Source organism: Macaca fascicularis, chromosome 9 (assembly GCF_037993035.2).
Source record: "Macaca fascicularis isolate 582-1 chromosome 9, T2T-MFA8v1.1".
Taxonomy (NCBI): domain Eukaryota; kingdom Metazoa; phylum Chordata; class Mammalia; order Primates; family Cercopithecidae; genus Macaca; species Macaca fascicularis.
Window position 1 is genome coordinate 78,382,477 of NC_088383.1, and position 27,202 is coordinate 78,409,678.

At 41.7% G+C, this 27,202-nt stretch overlaps 1 protein-coding gene across 7 annotated transcripts in view; it reads right to left on the reverse strand.

Annotated features, from left to right (window-relative positions):
- Positions 1-27,202, reverse strand: part of MYPN (myopalladin) — a 124,932-nt gene that overhangs the window by 30,113 nt on the left and 67,617 nt on the right. For all 7 annotated transcript variants that reach the window (XM_065521037.2, XM_074001987.1, XM_074001986.1 and 4 more), the window contains 6 exons: positions 23,009-23,150; positions 19,533-19,556; positions 15,567-15,683; positions 14,717-15,089; positions 6,831-7,421; positions 6,036-6,174 (listed from right to left, as the gene is read on the reverse strand). In XM_065521037.2, coding sequence (XP_065377109.1) covers positions 6,036-6,174; positions 6,831-7,421; positions 14,717-15,089; positions 15,567-15,683; positions 19,533-19,556; positions 23,009-23,150 — 1,386 coding nt within the window. The remainder of the gene's footprint in view (positions 1-6,035; positions 6,175-6,830; positions 7,422-14,716; positions 15,090-15,566; positions 15,684-19,532; positions 19,557-23,008; positions 23,151-27,202) is intronic.

Consider the following 27,202-nt stretch of genomic DNA (forward strand, 5'->3'; position numbering starts at 1 on the left):
TACAAAAGTTAGCCAGGCATGGTGGCGAGCACCTATAATCTCAGCTATTCAGGAGGCTGAGGCAGGAGAATCTTGAACCCAGGAGGCGGAGATTGCAGTGAGCCGAGATCATGCCACTGCAATTCAGCCTGGGCAACAGAGCAAGACACCGTCTCAAAAAAAAAAAAAAAAATTAAAATTAAATGTAAAGGTATTTTCTGCACTGTTCTGCACAAATGTTTCACTATCAATCCACGGTCCATAAATGTGCATTTTAAATGTCCAGTACGGGGTTTATGCTGTGTTCTCCATGTTCCTTTGCCTCATCTCCTTTGTGAGTAAAAACAGGAGTTTTTGTGTTAGCTGCTCATAGATGATGTCTACACTCAAAGGAAAGAATATTTTTTTCTATGTAAATCTTGGTGTTACAGAAATTAAATCAATGAGAAATGACCCATCCTCTCTAGGCTCATGAATTGCATAGAATTAGAGTTGCTCTATGACAGGAAATGAAAAGCTAAAAATATTTACTTCAGAAGAATATGCCACTTGAAAATATAACCATTTTTTTAAAAAACAGACAATCCTCTTAAGGCTGATAAATTGACAACTTGAAACATTTGATTTCTGGGACACATCTGCAAAAAGTTTCTTCAAATTGGCAGTTCCTTCAAATTGGTGGAGACAGTTTTTCTGTTGCCAACCATAGTGTAATGACGCATCCCAGTTGGACATGGCATTGCTGAGATATGGGCCATGATCCAACAGTCACTGCCTGAGCTCACCCCTGGCTTTCTCTACTCTGTGTCCTGAGCCTGGAATTCAGGGGCAAATAAACAAACAGGATCAAGCCAGCTAGGAAACCTGCTCAAAGTGTTCCCAATAAATTCTGGGTATGATGTGCACTAAAAGAAAGCATTGCATGTTAGAGAAAGTGTTCTCCTTTTCTTTCCAGAGACAGCCAGAGTTTAGAGACAGAAGAAAAGATTCTTAGATAAACTTGGAGGTAGGCCGGGCACAATGGCCCACGCCTGTAATCCCAGCACATTGGGAGACCAAGGCAGTGGATCGCTTGAGCTCAGGAGTTCAAGACCAGCCTGGGCAAAATGGTGAAACTCTGTCTGTACAAATAACACAAAAATTAGCCAGGAGTAGTGGCACGTGCCTGTAGTCCCATCTACTTGGAGGTCTCAGGTAGGAGAATTGCTTGAGCCCGGGAGGTGAAAGTTGCAGTGAGCAGAGAATGCACCATTGCACTCTGCACTCCAATCTGGGTGACAGAAACTTGGAGGTTCACATGCCTAGAAGATAATTTCTTTTGCTATTTATCTAGCAATCACTTGTTGCCTTCAATAGAAATAACTAGTTGTCATAGCCTACCCTGTCTCTGCTGCCAAATTCTTAGTAAGTACCTATTATGTGCTAAACACTGTGATAGACCATGGGGATACAACATTCTGCACCTTCTCTACAACATTCTTTCCAACATTCTCTACCTTCAAGGAGCTTGCATAAAAATACTTTTAATCCAGTTTTGTACTTAAGAATAAAGAATTCTTAAAAGATGCACAGATTTACTTTATACTTAAATGTTTGGTTAACACAAGAGTTTTGTTTAATTTCTGCGTGTTTTTAAAAGTTTTCATCTTGGCGAAACCTCATCTCTATAAATAAACTACAAATAAGCAGGTGGCTTGCACCTGTAGACCCAGCCACTGGGGGTGGGGCTGAGGTGGGAGAATCACTTGAGCCCGGGAGGTCAAGACTGCAATGAGTGGAGATCGCACCACTGCACTCCAGCCTGGGTGACAGAGTGATACCCTGTCTCAAAAAAATAAAAAAGTTTTCATCTTTTAAAATCAGCTGATTAAGTTGGATTGTTACCATAATGGGTAGTATCCATAATGAGCTATAATCAGAATCTATATAGTCAAGTGACCTATTTTCCATAGTTTTGCAACAAATCCAAACTTTTCTACTTGGTTAACAGTTGTATTACCTTATCTGAAACTAATGTAAATCCCATAGCTGGGATTGATCCAGCAATGTTCACTGAGCACCTGCTCTGCACCATGCACGACAGGGATGCAGCAATGAACAAGACATCTCCCAATCTGAGCCCCCAGGGAGCTTCTGACTGCTGCCTTCTATGTGGGTCCATGGCAGAGGATAGAGAGACACTTCACTATCCCAGCCGCCAGGGTCCTGCAATGCCCAAAGTGGGCAGCATAAAGCCAGTGGCCTTACAAAGTAGAATGTAAGGCCAATGTGAAATTCTTGTTAGAAAGGGAATGAATGGCATGACTATTCATGGCTCACAAAAGAGGATTGTCATAAAGAATTCATGGTAAGAGATGAAAGAGGAAAGACTTAAATAGAAGATCTGACAGAACAGCTTAGAAGGAGATTAGAGGAACAAAAGGCAGAACAAAAATTAGGTACTTATTTTTTTTCCTCTGTCACATCGGGCAGTATCTGGAAACTGCAGATAGTTTAAAAGAAATAATAATAATAATAATAATGATAATAATAATAATAATAAAAAGCAGGGGGTGTGAGAGGACCAAATAAAGAGATGGGAAAGTTTCCAGAGAAATGAGGTGAAGGAGGAAAGCTGGAATAAGACATTAGCTGGGGGTAGAGGGGTGGGAAATGGAGATTAGAAATTAACAATCAATCAACATAGCTAGTCAACAAATACTTACTGGGTGCAGAACTTCATGCTAAGTCATGTATGAATTAAAATCATTTGTCATGAAAGCTGCATTATGCTTTGCGATCCTGGATTCCTTTTTTAAATTTTTTTTATTTTTGAGGCACAGCCTTGCTCTGTCACCCAGACTAGAGCTCAGTGGCACGATCTTGGCTCACTGCAACCCCCACCTCCTGGGTTCAAGTGATTTTCCTGCCTCAGCCTCCCACGTAGTTGGGACTACAGGCACCCACCACCACACCCATCTAATTTTTGTATGTTTAGTAGAGACAGGGTTTCACTGTTGGCCAAGCTGGTCTTGAATTCCTGATCTCAAGTGATCCGCCTGTCTCGGCCTTCTAAAGTGCTAGGATTACAGGCTTGAGCCACCATGCCCGGCCGTGATCCTGGATTCCTTTGACTTTTTAGATTCACCACTCTAACCTAAACCATTTAGGTTTTATCGATGTCCAGTCAAGATCCACTGGTGATGAATGGTACTCTTCAAAATAGGAAACGATGCAGCCTAAAATCTAGAAATAAGGAAACCTTTCTCTTGGCTTATCCCCAACTCAAAGACACTTGGTTGTAAGTTTAGAAAGCTAAAAATTTTAATAAATATGAGCCTCTGAAAGGATGGCACCTTCTCATTTCACAAGGTTCTAAGAATCAACAAATGTTACTTGCTAATTGTAAATATATAAGATGAGTTAAAGGGCAAAGACTGAACTATCACAACAGAGAAACACAAAGCAGTAGATGCATCAAAGGAAAACCATTTTAAAACATAATTTATAAATCTGAGTTCTGGGGAGAAAATTGGTTATAGTCAGTAGTATTCATTGTTCAAGGACTTCTGATTTATTTTCATGCTCTGCACAATGTGTTAATGCTAGATCATGCAAATGTTCTAGGACAGGTTATTCTTTATTTACTTAGAACTAAAATAGGGCAAGAGAACCCAGCTTTCTGGACCTAAAAATTTTCAAAGCAAAACAAATGCATACTCTTCCGAAGGAATCATTTGCACCCCCTTCCCATGTGTGTAGGCTGATATGGGAGTAAGAACACAGATTGTTTTCAAGCCTGTGACCCCAGACGCAGGCCTAGATCAATACCCACGTGTCTCTTCATAGTTTTTCTCTGCTTGTCTAATGTTTTTACACTTTCCTAAGCTGACTTTCTTAACTTCACTAGCGTGGATCACAGTATATTTTAGACAGTTCTTCACGACGTTTTTACTATCATTTCCCAAGGCAGCAATGGATAAAACAATATAATATGATCATCATTTTATTTCCCAAAACTTCCTCAGAGTCAACATCTGCCATCCAAATGCAAGCACTCCATTTCAGACAGCTCCTAGTTGCCCAAATTTCATTTATGCAGCTTGGATTTCATTATCCATGGCATGGAACGTAGTCTAAGATCAATTCTGTAATTAACCAACTGTAATAATTCTCAGAATAATAATTCTCAGAAGAATGACACATGTCACAAATATTCAGATGAGTGTGTTGAGATGCTTTTAGAGACTTTTCTAGTTCCTGCGATTAGTCCAGAAGTTAATTCATAATGGAGGTTTAAGAGAGATTTCCACTGGATTTATGGCACTCAACTTGTGGAATTTCATGTTTACATGTACACACATGTCAGGTAACTAAGAGAAAAACCCTTCTTTCCCCTGAGTTGGGCAATGGGGTATCCTGAATCTACCTACAGAGTAACTATAAAAGTAAAATCAAACAGCGTATGTACTGAGCTAGCATTGTTTTTACAAGGCTCTAATTGCTCGCTCTCCCAGTTGTAAAAGACATAGGCTGAATACAGCTATGATTACAATGATTTAGAAGGATTAACAACCACAAGTGTGGTGATAGTATTATAGGAAAACAAATCTGCATTAGATAGAGCAACATTTATAGGGCTTGAAGGTAACTGTTCTCACAAAACTGAAAACGCTGCAGCATTTCAGGGAAAATGTGAGAGTATCCTGGAAACCACAGCTCTAGTTCCAGTTGCACTATTGAGCCTGTGCCTTAGTTTCTCTGTCTAGAGGATGGAAGAGAAGAATAGGTGGCGTTGGTATTTGCCTCCCAGAAATAGATGAAATTTGGTGAAATAATCAATGAAAAGTATACTCAGTTATGGCAAGTTTAAATATTCCCCTTAATAATTTTAAGTGAATTTTTAAAAGGTTTTAAGCACCACATTTTCAAAAGAATCCACTCAGTATAAGCTGCTTAATATATAACACAATTGCAAATTACTGTATATCCATGGCTGCACTGGAAGTAAGAGACAGAAACACTAAGGAAAACAGCATGTGCTCCGGGAAATCGGGAACTTTGTTTCTAGGAGTTCACAAATTCCACAATATTTGGCATATTGTATTGACTGAAATTTTGTTGTATTTTTGTCAGTTCCCATCTTGGGAAATAAACCAAGAGTTAGATTATTAAAATGTAAACCTGCATTAAAAATAACCATTTGATTCTCAAAAGCAAAAATAAATGCCTCAAATCAGAACATGTTCAGTCTATCTCTCTTTTGTTTGAATGATGCTCACACGTGGCTTTCCTCTCTTTCCTTTGGTGTAAGCATTTACTAGAAAGCAAAGAGTTGTACAGGTTGAACCACAGGAAATTGTCTAATGGCTACTTCACATGATTCAACCTAATATAAGGACTGAGAGGTACTGGTGACCAAACTTTTAAGCACATTAGATTGAAGATTAGATAACTTAGAACCCCAGAGTTCCTTAAAGTCTAGGTCATAGGCTGGGTGTGGTGTCTTACGCCTGTAATCCCAGCACTTTGGAAGGCCGAGGCAGGATTGCTTGAGCCCAGGAGTTTGAGACAAGGCTGGGCAACATGGCAAGACTCCTGTCTCTTCAAAAAATTAGAAAATTAGCTGGGCCTGTAGTCTCAGCTACAGTGGGGTAAGGTAGTCTCAGTATGGGCTAAGGCAAGAGGATCGCTTGAGCCCGGGAGGTCAAGGTTGCAGTGAGCCATGATCGTACCACTGCACCCCAGCCTGGGTGACAGAGTGAGACCTGTCTCAAAAAACTTTAGATTGTAAACTGAGCTGAGGATTGCTGGGATGCACAATAGATTGTTTACTCTCTTTTTTAATATATCCTATTCTAGGTAAATACATGTAAACAAGTAAACTGAATTAACTACTGGGAGAATTAAGAATTGCAGATCCACACAGGCAGATTTCTTTGGTTAGTCTGTGCTCTACCATCTGAGCTGCAACATCAGCCTCACTGAGGTTACCTGAGTATCTGAGCACTGAATCAAGCAAAATTATATTCCTTACAATAAAATTTCAATAAACCTTCTGAATCCAACAATCTTACCTGCTGGTTTGGTCTGACATCACTGAAATTTATTTTTTTCCCCAAGTCTCGAATCACCGCGTTCTTAGTTTCACGAATGTGATCATCATTCACTGGTTGAGGAGACTTTGTATTTTTCTTCACTAATCCCTGGGACGGCCTGTAAGATAAATCCACACCCGACACACCCATGAAAAGCACTGGCCAGGGTGAAAAGGCCTAGAAATCAGAGTGGTTGAAGTGACAACCAGAAACCAGCAGTCATTAGGCACTTAGGGAATTAAGCCCTGTGCAGAGAATCAGTATTTGTAAATGTCTTTTTGGTATTTTAATTAAAACAAAATTTTTTTTGAAACAGAGTCTCACTCTGCCACCCAGGCTGGAGTGCAGTGGTACGATCTCGGCTCACCGCAACCTCTGCCTCTTGGGTTCAATGATTCTTCTGCCTCAGCCTCCTGAGTATCGGGGATTACAGGCATGCACCAACACGCCCAGCTAATTTTTTGTGTTTCTCCTAGAGACGGGGGTTTCACCTTGTTGTCTAGGCTGCTGTCAAACACCAGACCTTCCTCGGCCTCCCAAAGTGCTGAGATTACAGGCATGAGCTACCACACCTAGCCTGATATTTTAATTATTAATAATCATTCAAAGTAATCATCTCCTTTGTCCTGAAGTGTTCCACATCCATTCTGTGTCTAAGAGAATAAGATTATCTAGGAATCCACAAAATGAGAGCCCTGTCCCAGATCAAGCTATTCAACGCACATATCGCCTCTTAACTAGCATCTTACATCAAGAAACCTCAATGACACTTACATGGATGGTGCACTTCTAGGCAGCCCCATGGCATTTGTGGGTGGGATGGAAGGGAGAGAAGGCAGAACAGAGCTGAGAAAAGCCACGGGGTTCTGAATCCGGCTGGTAGGAGAGACAGGAGTTGGGGACACACAGCGGGGCTGAAACTGGTTTCCGCTGGGGATGGAAAATGTGAGTGGTGGTGGTGTTGGCTCTGTTGGGCCTGGTGGGGGTGGCTCATTTTGGATGGAAAGCCCTCCTGGAGATTTGGTTTGCATGGAGGGGTGAGACACTAAGAGGCTTTCTTTGCTCACTGTCCTCTGAATAGTTTGAGGAGTGCTGCTCAAAGTGAACACCGGAGAGCTGGAAGGGGCCACGGTTGCTGCGGTGGTGTTCGTGGAGGGGAAGAAATGCTTCGGCCGGGCCAAGCTGAACGTCTGTGATGAAGGAGCCTTCACCTGCTTACTGGATGTTGTCACCGCTGGGGGAGCAGTGGAGTTCAAAACACTCATGTTGAAAGGAAACTCCTTAGGAGATGAAGGAGATGGGTTTTGCAACTGGTGTTGTTCCAGTAAGACTTGGTTATGAAGCTGTTGTAACTGAGTGGAATCACTGTACACAAAACAAGGGTGGAGAGAGAGAAGGAAATGTGTTATTATTGGCCTCACCTTTCAAACAATGTACAGATAGACTGTTTATAACTTGATGATAGGCGGGGCACGGTGGCTCATGCCTGTAATCCCGGCACTTTGGGAGGCGGAGACAGGGGGATCACTTGAGTCCAGGAGTTTGAGACCAGCCTGGGCAATGTGGTGAAACTCTGTCTCTACAAAAAAAAAATTATATATATATATATGAGGCCGAGGTGGAGGGATTGCTTCAGGATCCCAGGAAGATCACTTGAGATCCCAGGCTTGAGCCTGGAGGTGGAGATTGAAGCGAGTCCTGATCGTGCCACCACACTCCAGCCTTGGTGACAGAGTGAGACCTGTCTCAATAAATAAATAAAATAAAATAAAATAAAACAACTTGATCCTAATAAAGAACACACAACCAGAGTGGCAAGAATCAGCTGACCAATAATTGGTGAGTTTGTCTTTCCTTCTTTCCAAGGGCGTCATTGACACTGTATTCTTTGTATTGTGACCTTTGAGTTGTGCAACAAAGAGTTTATAAATTGGAAAAGAGAAACAGAGACAATGTTTCTCTTGTAGGCAGTGCTCAAAGTTCTGATGACCAGCGGAAAGTATCCCAGCTGGAGAACAGAAGGCACTGAGCTACACACAAGTGTGAGTTACTGAAAAGGGCCGAATTCTCCATAAGAACATGCTGTATTCTCCACTCTGCCTTGTTTTAGAGCAGACCTTAACAAAGAAGCCAGATGTGTCTCAGAGGGGTTTCTCATTCTCTTGTGATAACAAACCTTTATAGATAAGGTGACCATATGTCCCGACACATTCAGGAAGATCCTGGTTTAACATCTTTTCCTGGCATCATTATTTTTGTTTTTGTTTTTGTTTTTGGTTTTGAGACAGAGTCTTACTCTGCTGCCCAGGCTGGAGTGCAGTGGTGCGATCTCGGCTCACTGCAACCTCTGCCTCCTGGGTTCAAGCGATTCTTGTGCTTCAGCCTCCCAAGTAGCTGGGACCACAGGTGTGTGCCACCATGCCCGGCTAAATTTTGTATTTTTAGTAGAGACAGGGTTTCACCATTTTAGCTAGACTGGTCTTGAACTCCTGACCTCAAATGATCTGCCCGTCTTGGACTCCCAAACTGGTAGGATCACAGGCGCGAGCCACCGTGCCCGGCCCTGACATCATTATTAATAGAATTCACTTTCACTCTCAGAAATGTCCTAATTTGAATGATGATTATATGCTCACCCTGATTATAAACCTTGCCTTAGACTTTTATGGTTCCTAAAAGGAGAAAGATCAAACTGGAAACAGTTTCTCCATTTACAGAACCTGAGTCACAGAGGCATCACATGATTTGCCTTAATGGTCCGTTGAATTCAATGATCTGTTGAATTCAGTGGTCTATTAAATTTCTCTTCACAACAGAGTTCTTTTTTAACAAAGTGTAATGAAAATGTCTTAAAATCATATATGCATAAAGTCATTAAGGCTGCCAAACTTTGATGTTTAGGAGAATCTACTCTTGAATGAGTAACCACAGGAAGACCCATATGTGGGATCACAGTGCTTCAGGACCACTAATTATACGATCTTCATTTTATTTTTATTTATTTAATTATTTTAGGCAGTCTTACTCTGTCACCTAGACTGGAGTGCAGTGGCACAATCACGGCTCACTGTAGCCCCGACCTCCTGAGTTCAAGTGATCCTCCTTTTTTTTTTTTTTTTTTTTTTGAGATGGAGTCTCGCTCTGTCGCCCAGGCTGGAGTGCAGTGGCTGGATCTCAGCTCACTGCAAGCTCCGCTTCCCGGGTTCACGCCATTCTCCTGCCTCAGCCTCCCGAGTAGCTGGGACTACAGGCGCCCGCCACCTCGCCCGGCTAGTGTTTTTTTTGTATTTTTAGTGGAGACGGGGTTTCACCATGTTAGCCAGGATGGTCTCGATCTCCTGACCTTGTGATCTGCCCATCTCGGCCTCCCAAAGTGCTGGGATTACAGGCTTGAGCCACCGCGCCCGGCCCCAAGTGATCCTCCTGCCTTAGTGTCCCAAGTAGCTGGGACCACAGGTGCGCACCTCCTGGCCCCGCCAATTTTTGTATTTTTTGTAGAGTTGGGGGTCTCGTCATGTTGCCCAGGCTGGTCTCAAACACCTGAGCTCAAGCAATTTGCCCGCCTTGGCCTCCCAAATTGCTAGAAATACAGGCATGCGCCACTGCGCCTGGCCGGTTTTATGTTCTTTGGAAATATGTGTTGCTTTTGGGACACAGAGACTCTGCATTGTAAGGAATACAAAAGAAATTATTAAGGATTTTGAATTCTTAAGATAAAATGCCAGACAACAAACTTAAGATACTGTATCAAGTGCTTTTGAAAACAGTTTTGGCAACGACAATTTCTGGCAGTGTGTGCTGGAGCCAGTTCACTGGCTTTGAAGAACAGATAGTGCACATCTCATTTCAACCATCCATTCGATGACTTTCTCTTAGTAGCTTGAAATTGGCGCAAATGCTAAAAATCAGGGCTTTCTCTCCCCTGTCAGTCATTAAACATTTGCCAGTGCATCACTGACTTGGAAAACTAGTTCTGAGTAAATCTGCTATGGTTTTAGCAGCAGTCACTGTGCTGGTTGCACATTTGAATCACCTGGAGACTGTAAAAGACAAATGAACCTTGCTGATTTAGGCACCTGCTCAGTTAATTTACCTGCAATGGAATTCAGACAGTTATTATTATCTTTTCAAATGTAGGTCAGTCGTTCTCAAATTTCACTGGGCCTCAGAATCCTCTGGAGGGCCTGTTAAAACATAGGTTTCTGGCCCCCATCCCTAGAGTTTCTGATTCGGCAGGTGTGGGGTGGGGCCTGGGAGTCTGCATTCCAACCAAGCTTCCAGGTGATGCTGATGTGGTGGGTCTGCCTACCACAAGGCCCCAGGTGATTCTCACAGTCATCCAGGACTGAGAACCACTGCCCTAAAGAAACACTTGGCCCCAAAGCATAGGCTTTCCTAGTACATTCTGACTTTTGTCTGACATTTATCTCACTTTTAAATGTTAATTATTGTGTTTTCCTGGGTGTAGCGGGTGGGTGGTAGGGAGTGGGGAAGAGTTGCAACTCAGGGTTATTTCTTTCTTTTTCTTTTTTATCTCTTTATGAGACAGAATCTTGCTCTGTCACCCAGGCTGGAGTGCAGTGGCATAATCTCAGTTCACTGCAACCTCTGCCTCCTACTTTCAAATGATTCTTCTGCCTCAGCCACCTGAGTAGCTGGGATGACAGGCACGCGCCACTATGCCTGGCTAATTTTTGCATTTTTAGTAGAGATGGGGTTTCACCATGTTTGCCAGGGTAGTCTAGAACTCCTGACCTCAAGTTATCCACCTGCCTTAGCCTCCTAAAGTGCTGGGATTACAGACGTGAGCCACTGTGCCCAGCCGGGGTTGTTTCTCTAACTCTAGACCAGTGGTTTCCAAACTGGCTGCACATTAAAATAATCTGATTCAATTGAGATGGAAGGCATAAATTTTTTTTAAAGCTCCAAATTTTATTCTAGAGTGTGGCCAGGATAACGAATCACTGCTCTAGACAGCTTAATATTCAATCTGAAATTTCAAAGTCAGGCTTTGATGATACAAGGTTTAAAAATGACAGCTTCCCTTTCTGTTGCAATTTTAAAATCTACTTTATCTCTATTTTCCAAATGAATAGCAAATTGAAGGAACAAGCAGAAAATTGTATCCTTGAGAAGAATGAGTCAATATATTTTAATGCAAAATGTGTGAGGTTAAACCAATGAGGTTAAAACTAGTAAGAAAAGGTTGTAGGCATGTAGATTTACAAAGGGTGTGTGTATGTGTGAGTGCGGTGAATATATATATTCATATCTATACTAATGTAAACATATATATACACAAGAGAAAACTTAAGGAAGGCAAAGAATATTAAAGAATTACATAGTGCCGAGAACTATGTTTCTAGAGGGTGTCACTACATGATTTATTAGAGAGATGTCTTATGTTAATTGGAAGTCTCATGTGGCAGACACTGCTGTCTACTTAATTCCCCCCTTGTAAAAGAACCCGATTTTGTTTATGGTGGCAATATGTGCAGCTAAAGACTGTACTTCCAACCTCCTTTGCAACTAGTGTCCCATCTGCCTAAATTCTGGCCAAAGAGGCAGAAGCAGAAGATTTTGGTTGAAACCTCTAAGAAGTCTCCTTAGAAGAGATTCTAACATCAAGAGTGATGTCTAGGTGGAGTGGCTCACACCTGTAATCCCAGCACTTTGTAGATGTGATGACTTGACCACCATCAGCTGTCTTGGACCATGAGGGGACCTGGAGAAAAAGCCAGTGTTTGGGATGGCAGAGCAGAAAGACAGAAGGAGACTGGATTCTTAATGACCATGGAACAAACATTCATAGCTCCAGATTCCCTGTCTACTTTCTTTATATGAGAGAAAATAAACCCTCAACTATTTAAACCCTGTTAGTTTGGGTTGTCTGCAACATGAAGCTCAACTTAATCCTAACTGACATACCTGAGGACTGAACTCTGACCTTTTTCCATGCTCAAATCCTATCCTAAGGGACCTAGGGAAAGTCACTTCCAAAACAAGCCATAGCCAATCTCATGAAACAGGTCTTTTTTTTTTTAGAAAGAATCTCATTCTGTCACCCAGGCTGGAGTGCAATGGCGCAATCTCAGTTCATTGCAACCTCTGCCTCCTGCGTTCAAGCAATTCTCTCACCTCAGCCTCCTGAGTAGCTGGGATTAAAGGCACACGCCACCACACCTGGCTAATTTGAAACACGCCTTTTTGACCCAGTGTATGGTGGTTTTCTTTTCATCCCGACTCTGTCATGGCATCACATGACAAACAGCAGACTCCCTTATTTTAACTTAAACATTCCTTTCTACTGACTCCAAGTTTTCAGACAAAACTTAACTCTTTCAATTGCCAACCACAGAATCCCCAGCCCCACCTAAACCAATGTTTATCTTCTTGTATTGATTTATGATTTTACCTGTAATTCTTGTCTTCCTGAAATGCATAAAACCAAACTGCAACCTGACTGCCTTGAGTGCACTTTCTCTGGACCTCTGGAGACTGTGTTTCCCTGGGTCGTAGTCACTCATATTGACTTAGAATAAACCTCTTTAAATATGTTGGCAGAATTTTATTTTTCCATCGTACTATATAACGGCCCCTAAAACTGTTACTGGGGAAGAGACAGTCCTACAAAGGAGGTAATTCCCCAGGAGGTTGTTTGGGGTTACCTGTTCCCTGTAACTCCCTTCTCTGAGAACTTCTCCCACCTACAGTTTCTTCCAAACATAAATCCTCTAACAGTTGAGTGTACTGGGGGAGGGGGCAGGAGGTCACCTGACCAGCCTGGACCAACTAGAATTGGGAGTTGAACTGCTGAGACTGATTTAGTTAACAGTGGTACTTGACACAGATTATGATGTGGAATGGGGACATGGCCATGATGGGCCACTTATGAACTGATGGGTCTTCAAAGAGAGAAGAATGGACCAGATAAGTAAAGAGGAAACAAGGAGATGCTCACGTAGATGGAGGGCGAACCAGCTGCACAAGCTCCAGCAGACAGAGGCTGGACTGACCTGTGATCCTGAGATGACAGGTGAAGAGGCCCAGCTCCCACCACTCTAGTTCTTCTCCTGCAGGGCTTGGTTGTGTTTGGCTTACCAATTTCTGCCTATATCCCTGCAGTTACCTCTTCCCCTCTTTTTACTTTAAGTGGATTCCTGTTTCCTGTGACTGACAGGACTTTGAGGGGACTGAGACATTTCTGGATGTGACTTGCTTAGAGGCATGTTTCACAACATTGAATCTTATGTCCAGAATTTTGCCATATACAGTGATGAGAAGAATATAAACTAAACATGAATGGCTTCCAGTGAACATCTCATGGTGATGAGCAACCCACAGTGGGTGCACTGGTGCTGTAGATTTTGATGTTGATATTTAAAGGTTTTTGTAATTAGAAACAATTTTTTATGAATTTGATGTGTGGATGAAACGGGAAATAATAGCAATATCATGCCCTATATTTGCTATGTTGTGGATGGACATTTTGAACATTGCAACACGGCTTTCTTTTTCTTTTTTCTTTTGAGACCGAGTCTTGCTCTGTCACCCAGGCTGGAGTGCAGTGGTGCGATCTCGGCTCACTGCAATCTCCACCTCTTGGGTTCACGCCATTCTCCTGCCTCAGCCTCCCGAGTAGCTGGGACTACAGGCGCCCACCACCATGCCGGGCTAATTTTTTTTTATTTTTAGTAGAGACGGGGTTTCACCATGTTAGCCAGGATGGTCTCGATCTCCTGATCTTGTGATCTGCCCGCCTCGGCCTCCCAAAGTGCTGGGATTACAGGCGTGAGCCACCGTGCCCGGCGGTGATTGCAACATGGCTTTCTAGAGAGTCAGGGCAACAACCACAGTAGGCTTCTGAGTTGAGTCAGAAAATCATGACCACTTCTTTATCCTACTATATTTATCCAGCAGCAGCTAGGAACTATCTAACAAATACTAAATAGCTTTTCTATAATGACTACAGAAGCTTAAATTGAAGCAGAAATGAGAAATATAAGGATGAAATTACAGACTGTAAAGACGATTAGACACAAAAAACATCTTTATAAGAGAAGCACAGAAGTGCTTTACCTGGGGCCTCTAATGTCAGAATGTCAGACAAATGTTTCTGAATTAGTTTAAGTGCAACATTGCTTGGAGGTAGAATATTAATTAAGGATAATAGTGATAGTATGCTTCTATTGATGTAAGGATGTACATTTGGCAAAACATTTAATGTGTATTTTCTCATTTGGGAATTCCCCTTTTTGGTTCCATCTTTTTTTTTTTTTTTTTTTTTTTTCCTGGACAAGTCTTGCTCTGTCACCCAGGCTGGGGTACAGTGGCACAATCACAGCTCACTGTAGCCTGAAACTCCTAGACTCAAGCGATCCTCCTGCCTCTGTCTCCCAAGTAGCTAGGACTATAACTATGCACCACCATGCCTGCTAATTTTTTTACTTTAAATTTTTTCTTTTAGAGACAGGGGTCTCACTATTTTTCCCAGGCTGGTCTCAAATTCCTGGGCTCAAGCGATCCTCCTGCCTCGGTCTCCCAAAGTGCTAGGATTACAGGTGTGAGCAACTGTGCCTAGCTGAGTTCCATTATTTTTAAGATCAGACTCAAGAAAAGATCACAGAAGCTCCTGGTTATTCATCCTACTTTTTACTTACAGTTTGGGTTTGGCCAGAACTGGAGGGGGCTCTTTGACGGGGGAAGAAGGCTCTGGGATTTTTGTTGCCTGTCCGTTGAACCTCTCCTGGAAAGAATCGGGCCTGGTCTGTCTGGTGGTCACCACGCCAGCCTCGGAGGATGCTTCACTTCCTTTGTCATCTTCAGGCAGGTTGAAGTGCACACGAAGCCCAATCCTGGAGCTGGACCGGGGCTCATTGTGGTTCACCAGAACTCCCTCGAGTTTGGGTTTGGGGGGTTGTTCCACAGATGGAGGCTCTGAGTGGGGTGGGGAGGGCTGTGGCTCAATAGCAGCCAGGTTGGTGGTGGAGTTGGCTGAGTGAAGAGACCCGTTGTTGCTGAGGTCCTCATTTCCTGAAAGGACAATAACAGGACCTGAGTTGTCAGCCACTGTAAGCCTGAACTGGGGCATGTGCACAAATGGGAAAGTGTTCACACCAGATGAATGTATGAATGGGAAATGCTTGTCAAAAACAGATAATCATCGGGGCATTAAAGAATGGTAAGGATACAGGAAAAAAATTAAATTAAAAATAAAATACTAAATTTAAAGTATAAATACCCCTTTGGAAAGAAATTTAGAAATTTATTGAGGAGATGTTCTCTTAGGAAATATAATGACGACAGCAGGGTAACTGGGGTGGTGGCTGTAAGTGCAATAAGAAATTGAAAATTGGACACTGTTCAAGAACATTTTCCTCAATAATTCAAAACTTTTTGGGAGAGCCAAGCCAGCTTCGTATGAAAAAGAGTAAGGAATGGTAACACAAAGTCTGCATATTCACACTCAAAGTCACAGGCTAAACTGTTCTGGCATTAAAGGGTCCTTACCTCTCACATACAGCTGTGCAATGCTTGACACTGTGCCGTATTTGTTGCTTGCAGTACATGTGAAGCACCCAGAATCTTCTGCAAACACCTCAGCAATGACCAAGGTGCAAATCTCCTCTATATCCCAGTGAAACAGAATGGTTACTGACTTAATTATGAAAATAGAATTATAGAATTTACTGGTATCAGATGATGATTCTACAAAGTCAATATAAGAAGCTGGTTATATTAATTCTTTGAAAACAATTGGTCAAAACAATTATTTGATTGAATTGACTGATTAGTAGGCAAAATGAGTCAAATAATGTAGAAACAATAACTCCATGCAGACAGGCCTAGCATTGACAGGGGGAATTTTTTTTTTTTTTTTTTTTTTTTTTATAGATGGAGTCTTGCTCTGTCACCCAGGCTGGAGGACAGTGGCAAGATCTCGGCCCACTGCATCCTTCACTTCCCAGGTTCAAGCGATTCTCCTTCCTCAGCCTCCCGAGTAGCTGGGATTACAGGCGTGTGCCACTTGCTAATTTTTGTCTTTTTGGTAGAGATGGGGTTTCACCATGTTGACAGGCTGGTCTTGAACTCCTGACTTCAAGTGATCTGCCTGCCTCGGCCTCCCAAAGTGCTGGGATTACAGGCCTGAGCCACCACGCCCGACCTGACAAGGGGATTTTGTAAAAATTGTTACATATTATGGATTCTCAGATAATCTTCTATTCTTATGTCATCAGTACAGATGGCAAAAATAGAAATGAATGACAATAAACTTTTTAAAAATCACAAAAACAAACTAGGAGTCAAAGGAAAAGGAAATTTCTGTGAAATTAAAGAACTAATAAAACATTTTCTAAACCTAGGTCTCTCACTATTTCCCTGGGGAACTTTTGCAGTAAGATTATTTTAAAAAAGGACCACAATTTAAAATTGGACAGCAAATATTTTGCTTTACTAGTAGTAATGAACTGATAGAGTAACTTGAAATTCTGGGTGAAAGAAGAGTGAACGGCATTTCTACTTTTGTATTACTATGGTAAATCTTATGGATTACTCTGATACACTGTGAACAATGATCCTCTGTGAATAACTACAGAGGTAATTCCCACATAGAACCACATGACTACCATCCAAAATTATTAAAGTTAGATATTCCTTGACAGCTAATAAAGAGGAGGTATAAGACAGTAGCATAAACCTCCAGTTATCACTCCATAGAAATGACATTAAAAACAAAATTATTAAAAAATAGTTGCATTAGGAGAAACTTGGCAGGCATCTCAGTGCTTCACGATAATTGAATTGAATTAACTAGACCATTTCTAGGAAATCTGGCCAGGGGGGCATGGCAGGCAGTATTGAGTATTGCTGTTTGAACGTGTCCCCCAATATTCATGTGCTGGAAACAATTCCCAGTGTTTCAGTGTTGGGATGTGGAGCCTAAAGGGAGGTGTTTACGTCATGATGCCTCTGCCCTAATAAATGGATAAATGTTGTTATCATAGGAGTGGATTCGTCATGGAAGTAAGAGTGGCCCCCTCTCTCCCTCCCTTCTCTTGTGCACTTGCTTGCTTGCCCTTCTGCCTTCTGCCATGGAATGACACAGCATGAAGGCCCTCACCAGATGCAGGCCCCTTGATCTTGGGCTTTCCAGCCTCCAGAACTGTAAGAAATAAATCCCTGTTCCTTATTAAAAATCACCTAGTTTCAGGTATTCTGTTACAGCAGCACACAGTGGACCAAGGCAAGTACCTACTCAGTAACTCTTCCTCCTCCTACCTCCTTGTTGATAGAACTTTGGCGTTGTCTACTCTACTTGGAGTGGTCATATGTTTCGAAGAAAGCTGGCCCCTCTCAGCCTCAGGTGGTAAATCATGACTGGTCTAAGCCAGTCAAGCTAACTCTATTCTTGTTAAGTGGTAGTTGAAACACACAATTCCAGTCAGTGTGATATTGAAACCATCACCACAGGGTTGACAAGAATTGCATGCTCGGTTCGGGACAGAAATATAGTTAAGCGTTAATCAGCCTGCACTTTGACCCACTTTCTTTGTCACTTAAAGTCATACAGCACTAGATCCTGACCTTCTGCATCCGCTTGTTCCTATAGATAGGATTTCTGACATTAGGATCATAAGACTATTTAAGAATTGATTTGCATCCCCATTGTTCCTATAGACAGGATTTTATTTATTTATTTATTTATTTTTTGAGATGGAGTCTCGCTCTGTCGCCCAGGCTGGAGTGCAGTGGCATGATCTTGGCTCACTGCAAGCTCTGCCTCCCAGGTTCACACCATTCTCTCGCCTCAGCCTCCCGAGTAGCCGGGACTACAGGCACCTGCCACCACGCCTGGCTAATTTTTTGGATTTTTTTAAGTAGAGATGGGGTTTCACCATGTCAGCCAGGATGGTCTTGATCCCCTGACATCATGATCTGCCTGCCTCGGCCTCCCAAAGTGCTGGGATTACAGGCGTGAGCCACCGTGCCCAGCCTCTATAGACAGGATTTCTCACATTAGAATCGTAAGGCTTCTATTTTTTTTGAGACAAGGTCTTGCTCTGTTGCCCAGGCTGGAGTGTAGAGGCATAATTTCAGCTCACTGCAGCCTCTACCTCCCAGGTTTGAGTGATCCTCCCACCTAAGCCTCCTGAGTAGCTGGGACCACAGACATAAACACCACCATGCCTGGCTAATTTTTAAGTTTTTGTAGAGGTGGGAGTCTCACTATATTGCCCAGGCTGGTCTTTAACTTGTGTGCTCAAGCGGTCCTCCCACCAAAGTGTTGGGATCACAGATGTGAGCTACTGTGCCCAGCCTCATAAGGCTTTTGTTTAAGGATCTCTTAAGACATTTTTTCAGACCATGAATTCCAGCAACTAGTTTGAAGACCCCCACAGAGGATCGAGATCAGCAATGAGAACATGGCTTCTTCATCTTCCCGTCCCATGACTTCACCCTGCACTTCTCAACCAACCAGTGATCTCCGCTCTTCAGTCCACTCCAAAACCCTTAAAAATCCTAGCCCGGCTAATTTTTGTAAATTTAGTAGAGATGGGGTTGTATGTATGTTGGCCAGGCTGGTCTCGAACTCCCAACCTCAGGTGATCCACCCGTCTCAGCCTCCCAAAGTGCTGGAATTACAGGCGTGGGCCACTATGCCCAGCCTGAAGAGAGAATTATAGTAATGAGATCACAAACCAGCTTTCTCTAACAGGGTTGCAAATACAATCTGATTTTTCTGGGTGGCACAGAGAGGGCCTTCGGATGTTTTTGCCCTGTTTTGTGAGTGACTTGAACTTTCTAAGTTCGCCTACTGTCACTTGTATTTCATCTTAGTATCCTCCCAACTAAATCGAATCACATCACAGATATTTTACCGAATCTCTGCAAGCTGCAAAATCTGATGATGCATAAGTTTTGAAATACCTAGGCTATGGAACTGAAATTCACCTAGCATTATAAAAATTGCTTTGCCTAGTTTTGAGGGGGCTCAAATGGCAGCCATTTATGGAGGAAAAGAAACACTTCTCAATAACCAAGAAACACTTCTCAATGACCAAGAACCAACTGCATTCATATGAGGTATTAAATATATATTCCAGATTTGCACATGGTCCCCTCCTCTCCTCCTACAATAATAGCTATAGTTCATTTGGATGGCTTTTTTTTTTTTTTTTTTTTTTTTTTTTTTTTTTTTTTAGAACAGACGCTTGTTCTGTCACCCGGGCTGGATTGTAGTGTCACAATCTTGGCTCACTGCAACCTCCACCTCCCAAGCTCAAGCGATTCTCCTGCTTCAGCCTCCCAAGTAACTGGGATTACAGACATGCACCACCATGCCTGGCTAATTTTTGTATTTTTCCTAAAACTTTATTTTTCACTTTTTATTCATCTCAGTGTAACTTCATTATGCATTCTTACATATATAAAATCACTCATATACTAATGAATTAAAGTTGAAATCATCTTTACCTGGCTCTGCCATGGATCGAGGTTCTAAAAGAAAAAGAAAAGTAAAAGATTCTGAGCATTTATTTTACTGAGAAACTACATGTTCATCAGAAGCCTCCTGTAGAATTTCACAGTCTCTTGCACACTCAGGAGTGATACAATAAGATTATGTGACAATATTGAGTCAGATGACCTTAACAGGGTAGGATGGATATTACAGAAAGGCAGCAAAAGAGCAAAAACTGTTTTTTTTTTTTGTTTTTTTTTTTTTTGAGACTGAGTTTCACTCTTGTTGCCCAGGCTCGAGTGCAATGGCACGATCTTGTCTCACTGCAACCTCTGCCTCCTGGGTTCAAGCAATTCTCCTGCTTTAGCCTCCCAAGTAGCTGGAATTACAGGCATGTGCCACCACGACAGGCTCATTTTTGTATTTTTAGTAGAGACAGGGTTTCATTGTGTTGACCAGGCTAGTCTCGAACTCCTGACCTCAGGTGATCTGCCTGCCTCAGCCTCCCAAAGTGCTGGGATTACAGGCATGATCCACCACGCCTTGCCCAACAGCAACAATTAAATGATATTGCTTCCTCTTGAAATAAATCTGGGCTTCACTTGGAGTACATAAACCTTAGCCAAGGAAGTTTCCGAGTTAGCTCTATTTCAGAAATGACTTGCTTTTATTGGCACTCATTCAGCCTTACCTGAAAAAGGTTTGTGAAGATTGAGAGATTGTTCTTGGCTTTGGGCTCTGATATTCTAATAAAATGTACACTATACCTCCTGCTCTGAGGTTTCTAAGATTAAGAGCCTCAGGATAGATCATAGCTTTTTCAAGAGTAGGTTTTTTTTTTTTTTTTTTTTTTTTTTTTTTTTTTGAGATAAAGTCTCGCTTTGTTGCCCAGGCTGGAGTACAGTGGCAAGATCTTGGCTCACTGCAACCTCCGCCTCCTGGATTCAAGTGATTCTCCTGCCTCAGGCTCCTGAGTAACTAGGACTACAGGTGCCTGTCACCACACTTTGCTCATTTTTGTATTTTTAGTAGAGATGGGGTTTCACCATATTGGCCAGGCTGGTCTCAAACTTCTGGCCTCACGTGATCCGCCTGCCTCGGCCTCCCAAAGTGCTGCGATTAAAAGGTGTGAGCCACCATGCCCAGCCAGGAGTAGGTTCTTACCTTAAAATTCTTTGGGCTTCATGAAAATGCCCCCGGTGGTACTGAATATAGGTGTTTGATTGATATTGAATTGCCAACACTCAAAAAGTAGTTGTTGAATTTAGTTTTAATCTTCTTCACTGGTAAACCCATTGAAGATTTTTTCTCTCTCTGTTTTTTTTTGTTTGTTTGCTTTTTGTTTGTTTGTTTTGTTTTGTTTTGAGATAAAGTCTCACTCTGTTGCTCAGGCTGGAATGCAGTGGCGCGATCTCAGCTCGCTGCAACTCTGTCTCCTGGGTTCAAGTGATTCTCCTGCCTCAACCTTCAGAGTAGCTGGGACTACAGGTGCATGTCACCACACCCGGCTGAGTTTTTGGTTTTTCTTTGTTTGTTTGTTTTGTTTTGTTTTGTTTTCGGTAGAAACACGGTTTCACCATGTTGGCCAGGCTGGTCTCAAACTACTGACCTCAAATGATCCGTCTGCCTTGGCCTCCCAAAGGCCTGGGATTACAGGTATAAGCCACTGTGCCTGGCATCTCTCAGTTTAAATGGTATTCAGAATATATTATTGTTGCTGCTACTGCCAGTAAAACCTGACAGTAGCACTGATTCCTATGTCACACTGATCTAAGGACTACTATTTTGTGATAGGCAGAAAAAGATTAAGAAAAAAGCAAGTAACTCACCACAAAAAATGATGTGTGTGAGGTAATACATATGTTCATTAGCTCAACTTAGCCATTCCACAATGTATATATATTTCAAAACATCATGTTGTACATGGTAAATTGTAAAATTTTTATTATTCAATGTAAAAATAAATAAATAAACAAAAGTTATACATGTTCATTATGGAGAAACTAAAAAAATACAGAAATGCAAAAGGAAGTAAAACAATCGACCCTAGACTCACTGCCCAGAGAAAGACTGCCAACATTTTAGCAAATTTCTTTCCCAAGTTTTTCTATAATAGATTGTTCTACATAGTTAATAAAACATATTTTTTAAAAAGCAAGTATGTTGCAATGTAGTTTATGGCTGAAATGGGTCAAGGAGAAAGCACTGCATGACAAGGTGAAAGCATGGTGCGATAAGAAAAGAAGAACTAACCATGTAAATTTCTAAATAATTCTTACAATAAAAAAGAGCAAGAACCCAATGTGAAATAAAGAAATACAAAGACCTAGGTAAACACGAAAAAGAAAAGTTTAATCCCAGATTTAATTAGTGAAGTGCAGATTAAAACAATTGTTCCCATTTTTGGCCTGTAAAGTTAGTGAAGATTTTTAATAAAATGGTTAAACAGTGAAGGTGTGAGACGAAAGGCATTCCCATGTATTGTTGGTTGTAGTAGGATATAGCTAGGGCGACGTGTGTCCCAGTTCAACTGGGACAGACCTAGTTTATGCCTGGGATCCCTGCATAATTATTAATAGCATCCTCTTTCACTCCCCCAAAGGGTCTCAGTTCGACTGATTAATTGTGTGATCATCCTAAATTTAGTTCAACCCTTTGGGGTGGCATTTTGGCAACATATTTTAAAAGCCTTAAAAAGGTAAATTTACAGCAGCAATTCTCGTGCTAGAAATTTATTCCAGGGGCCGGGCGCGGTGGCTCAAGCCTGTAATCCCAGCACTTTGGGAGGCCGAGACGGGCGGATCACGAGGTCAGGAGATCGAGAGACGATCCCGGCTAACACGGTGAAACCCCGTCTCTACTAAAAAATACAAAAAAATAGCCGGGCGAGGTGGCGGGCGCCTGGAGTCCCAGCTACTCAGGAGGCTGAGGCAGGAGAATGGCGTAAACCCGGGAGGCGGAGCTTGCAGTGAGCTGAGATCCGGCCACTGCACTCCAGCCTGGGTGACAGAGCAAGACTCCGTCTCAAAAAAAAAAAAAAAAAAAAAGAAATTTATTCCAGGGCAGTAACTGTAGATATTCACAGCTACTGGGGAGGCTGAGGCGGGAGAATCGCTTGAACCGAGGAGGTAGAGGTTGCAGTGAGCCGAGATCGCACCACTGCACTCCAGCCTGGGTGACAGAGTGAGATTCCATCTAAAAAAAAAAAAAGTAAGGAGGCTCTGTGTTTATTGACATTGAAAGGCATTCATTAAATGTTGAGTAAATAATCAATTTACAAAAAAAGAATATGATGATTTTCTCTAAAAACTATGCATGGAAAATTTCTTGGAGAACATACACTGAAATATTAACAGGAGTATGACTACAGGTGTTTTTTATTTTATTCTTTTGATTATATTTTTAGTTAGTTGTTAAAAAGTTATAAAAATAAGTGCATACAATAATTTCATAAAAATAAAATATCAGAAAATAATTTAAATTAACTTACTTTTCTGTAAAATCCTAAAATCTGGAGAATCTTCTATTAAAGTCCCTTCTCTATACCACTCAACCTTAGGAGATGGAGCTCCTTTTACTCTGCATTCAAAGACAACCAGCTGACCCTCAGAAGCTGACAAATTTTGTAGCATCTATAATGATAAGAAGAATGTAGTTAGAACCAAAAAGTACACATTTTTGTAATCTAGTCCCAGCGTTGAATTTTAGAAAAAGATGCCATCTCCAAATCTGGATTTTTCTCCAAAGCATCTATATCTCTAGCAGCTTCAGTTCTGTGGATGTGCATTCAAAAGTAGTTTTGAGAGCTTGTTTGGAGGTTCTAGCAGGGGAGCGCGGCTATTCCTATGTCCCTGACGGAAGACCGGTCCTCCTATATCAGGTATGGTCATCTTCTTCCACTGAGTGCACAGCTTCAGGAGGGATGCACATGGAGCAGGGAGGGAGGAAGAGGACACCCGCATAGCCAGCCGGATCAGCTGAATTAATTCTGACTGTCAATGGGGTGACAGATGTCGCAGCCAGATCGCCCTCACATCCCGAAAGTAGGTTTGAAGACAGAATCATCTGAACCCATATAAAGCTTTTCCCTCACTATTGTTTTCCTTTCTCTCTCTATCAATGCTAAGTAAATTTATTAAATATTAGGCAAGACATTTTGAGTAATGTAGCTACTTTTAATACAGTATCTTTGGGGTGGTTTTTTGTTGTTGTTTTGGTTTGGGTTTTTTTTTTTTTTTTGGCGGGTTTTTTTTTTTTTCTGAGACAGGGTCTCACTCTCTTTCCCAGGCTGTTGTGCAGTGTTGTGATCATTGCTAACTGCAGCTTCAACCTCCCAGCCTCAAGCGATCCTCTCACCTCAGCCTCCTGAATAGTTGGGACTAAAGGCACAGGTCACCACGCCCGGAATTTTTTTTTTTTTTTTTTTTTTTGATAGAGACAAGGTTTTGCCATGTTGCCCAGTCTGGTGTCGAACTTCTGGGCTCAAGCAATCCACCCGCCTTGGCCTCCCAAAGTGCTGGGACTACAGGCTTGAGTTGCCGCACCCGGCCTCAGTACCTCTGTTCTTAAATGCCCAAGTTGTGTTTGATTTCTAGAAATAATAATAATCTTTAAATCTGCAGTGAGTATCTACTAGATGTGTTCAACATAGGAGTGATGTATTAGTCCACAAAAGAATGTGGCTGCTCATAATATGGAAGGGTTATATGGCCCAAGTAACTGGTTCTGTCTTCCTAGCTTTGCCTTGTTTACATTCTGCAGTCCTGGAAATTTTTTTCACTTTGCCATTTTGATTTCCTTAAGTGGTCTTTACAGGATAGCCTCACTAATCCGTTGCAGAATAAAAACAATCACAGTCTTTATAAAATCCTAGTCACACATACAGTCCTATGTCATTGTAAAATATGTTGTAAATTTGCAAAGGAATCATTAAATGCTTTTCCACACTCCCACAATAAAAGGTTTACGGAGACCACTTTGAATTGTAAGATATCACTGTATACTGTACTAGACTCTAGAAGATAATAAAATGCACGTTTTTTCACAACTAGTTTCTTATTCATCATGATTTGTGAGCTGAAAACCATACATTCTTTTCTGTAGTTGGCAATTCATGTGATTATGAAATGCTTCTTTGGCACATGTATTGGCATATTTTTGTTTTTCATTTGGCCCAAAGACTGTAAGCATAAAAAGGTTATAATTAAACTTCCTCCAAAAACTCTGTAAGCAACAAATGCTGCATGGCTTTCTATTATTACAATTTTTGGACCTGCTTTTAGGAAATACTGGCTCTTGCTTCAGAGAAGGGGAAAGTCAATCTTTTTTCTCTTTTGTCATTCGCTGTTACAAATATTTCGTTATTTTTTACAGTTCTTGTCTGAACAACTTATGATATTCTGTACTTGGTCCTATCGTACTTAATAGCATTTGTCTAAGGAGAATATGGGGCTGGGGAAAACCACATAGCATTAGCTGCGAAAGAGACTTTCACCGCAGGGGTGTTATGCATTGATAATTGTGACAGCCAGGGGGCGCTGTAGTTCAATGCTAGTGTTTTGTTTTTTCTGAGGTCCCAAATTTGTTTGCTGAAGTAATTCAGGATGGGATTAGCACCGAGTGGTTTCTGAATTAATAAAGAACTATTTGACCGAAAAATTTAATTATTCTTTGTCTTCCCAAAACATCTACTAATAACAAGAACGGAAAACAGGAAACATCAGTGAATTTTGGGTGCTCCCGGCAAACTGGTGAGTATGTCCTCCACCCTGACCTCTGAGCAAATTGTGTGCTCAAATGGGAGCTTTGGGACCCACTGAAAACTTTAATGGCACTTAGACACTTTCCTGGAGCTTATACACAATAAAGTTTTCATTCCTTTACTGAGTATTGATGATGTGCCACACTGGAATGAGCCTCCATCACAGACATTAGGAGGCCCACTCCATACACTGTAGTATCTCACATAAGTAGGCTGGGCTCGTGAATAGAACACAAGTCTTGGCCTTTGATGTCAAATGAATAACAACCAACTGATGGTTTAAATTGTGAGCACCATATTTTCTCAAAGAGATCCTTTTGCAAGCAGGGCTTTCGTGTAACCTCTGCAGATTGAGAACTGGCTCATACATCTGAGCTGAACTTTAGGCCATGTCAGAGCATATTAGATTGACCTCATTCTGCTGTGAATGTACTGTTTCATTTACTCAACCCCTTCTGCCACCACCACCTTTTTTGATGTTTGGTTTGGTTTTCTAACTGGTTTGCCTCAAGAAGGAATGAAAACTATGACTCTTAACAGAGGGTCATCTCACAAGCCACTTAGAAAACTGTTAAGAGTCATAGTTATAAGGATGATGATGGTTGTTATTGCTGAAAGCTGCTTTTCTACAAAGTTTCATGAGAAAGAGCTGGCTCATATTGCCACAGATCAGGATCCAAACCAGTTACACTATTAGAACATAGTGTAGCTGACATCACGTTCATCACGGCAGTAGGTCTTAGGCTGTTTGTTACTAATGGCATGGGGTGTACAGACTTGATCATATTCATTTCAGCTTCACTGACAACAAATGAGACAAACAGTCTCCAACTAGCAAAGATTAAGTTAGTCTTTTCTAGGAATTATGAATCTGGACTAAAGTCATTATAACCAAAGATCTACAACTTCCTCAGGTATGCAGTATTCAAAGTGCAAATCTATCTTGTGTGTCATCACTAAACTGGTCATCTGGGAGGACATTCTTTGTAGGGTGACTTGACAACATAGAGACTTGGGAAGCATGTCTTCTTCCATGGCCATTTGACATTTTACTTTTTTTCTCTATTCTTCCTAAAGACACTCTGAAGTCACAAAGTAATGAAAATAATAATTTCTTCTTAGCTGAAATGGAAGGGTTTTTTTGTTTTGTTTTGTTTTTTGAGATGGAGTCTCGCTCTGTCACCCAGGCTGGAGTGCAGTGGTATGATCTCAGGTCACTGCAGCCTCCACTTCCTGGGTTCAAGTGATTCTCCTGCCTCAACCTCCCAAGTAGCTGGACCATAGGCGAGTGCGACCACGCCCGGCTAATTTTTGTGTTTTTAGTTAGAGACAGGGTTTCATCATCTTGGTCAGGTTGGTCTCGAACTCTTGGCCTCAAGTGATCCTCCTGCCTCAACCTCCCAGAGTGCTGGAATTACAGTTGTGAGCCACCGTGCCTGGCCTGAAGTGGAAGTTATTTGTCACAGAATAAATGTGTGCCTGCTTTGTGCCAAGCACCATGCCCACTGCTATAAATGTGAGTTGAAAGGATATAGTTCTTGCTTAGTAGATCTATAACCACAAACATAATGCTGGGACATCCTTGAGAAAGAGCATCTGCCTTATTGGTTAAAAGATGTCAGCTACAAGGTTCATTTTGCCATTTTATTTGTTTTTAAATTAGTTGATAATTTTGCACCTTGGAAGATGCTGCAAGTGCACAGTGCTTTAGGATGGAGTTAGATCAAAGTGATTTGTGCTGATAAAGAACTGTTTGATTGAAAGCTCTTTTGCCCCTTGACTGTCACAAGTGCCCCATGCAATCTTTGAGTAAGAAAAGTCTCCAGAATTGATTGACTGTGGAGAGGGGCCCATGAACTCCAGAAATCTGGATTCCACTACTGGCCCAGTTATTTCAGGGTTTCCTGCCTTTGCTGTTATATA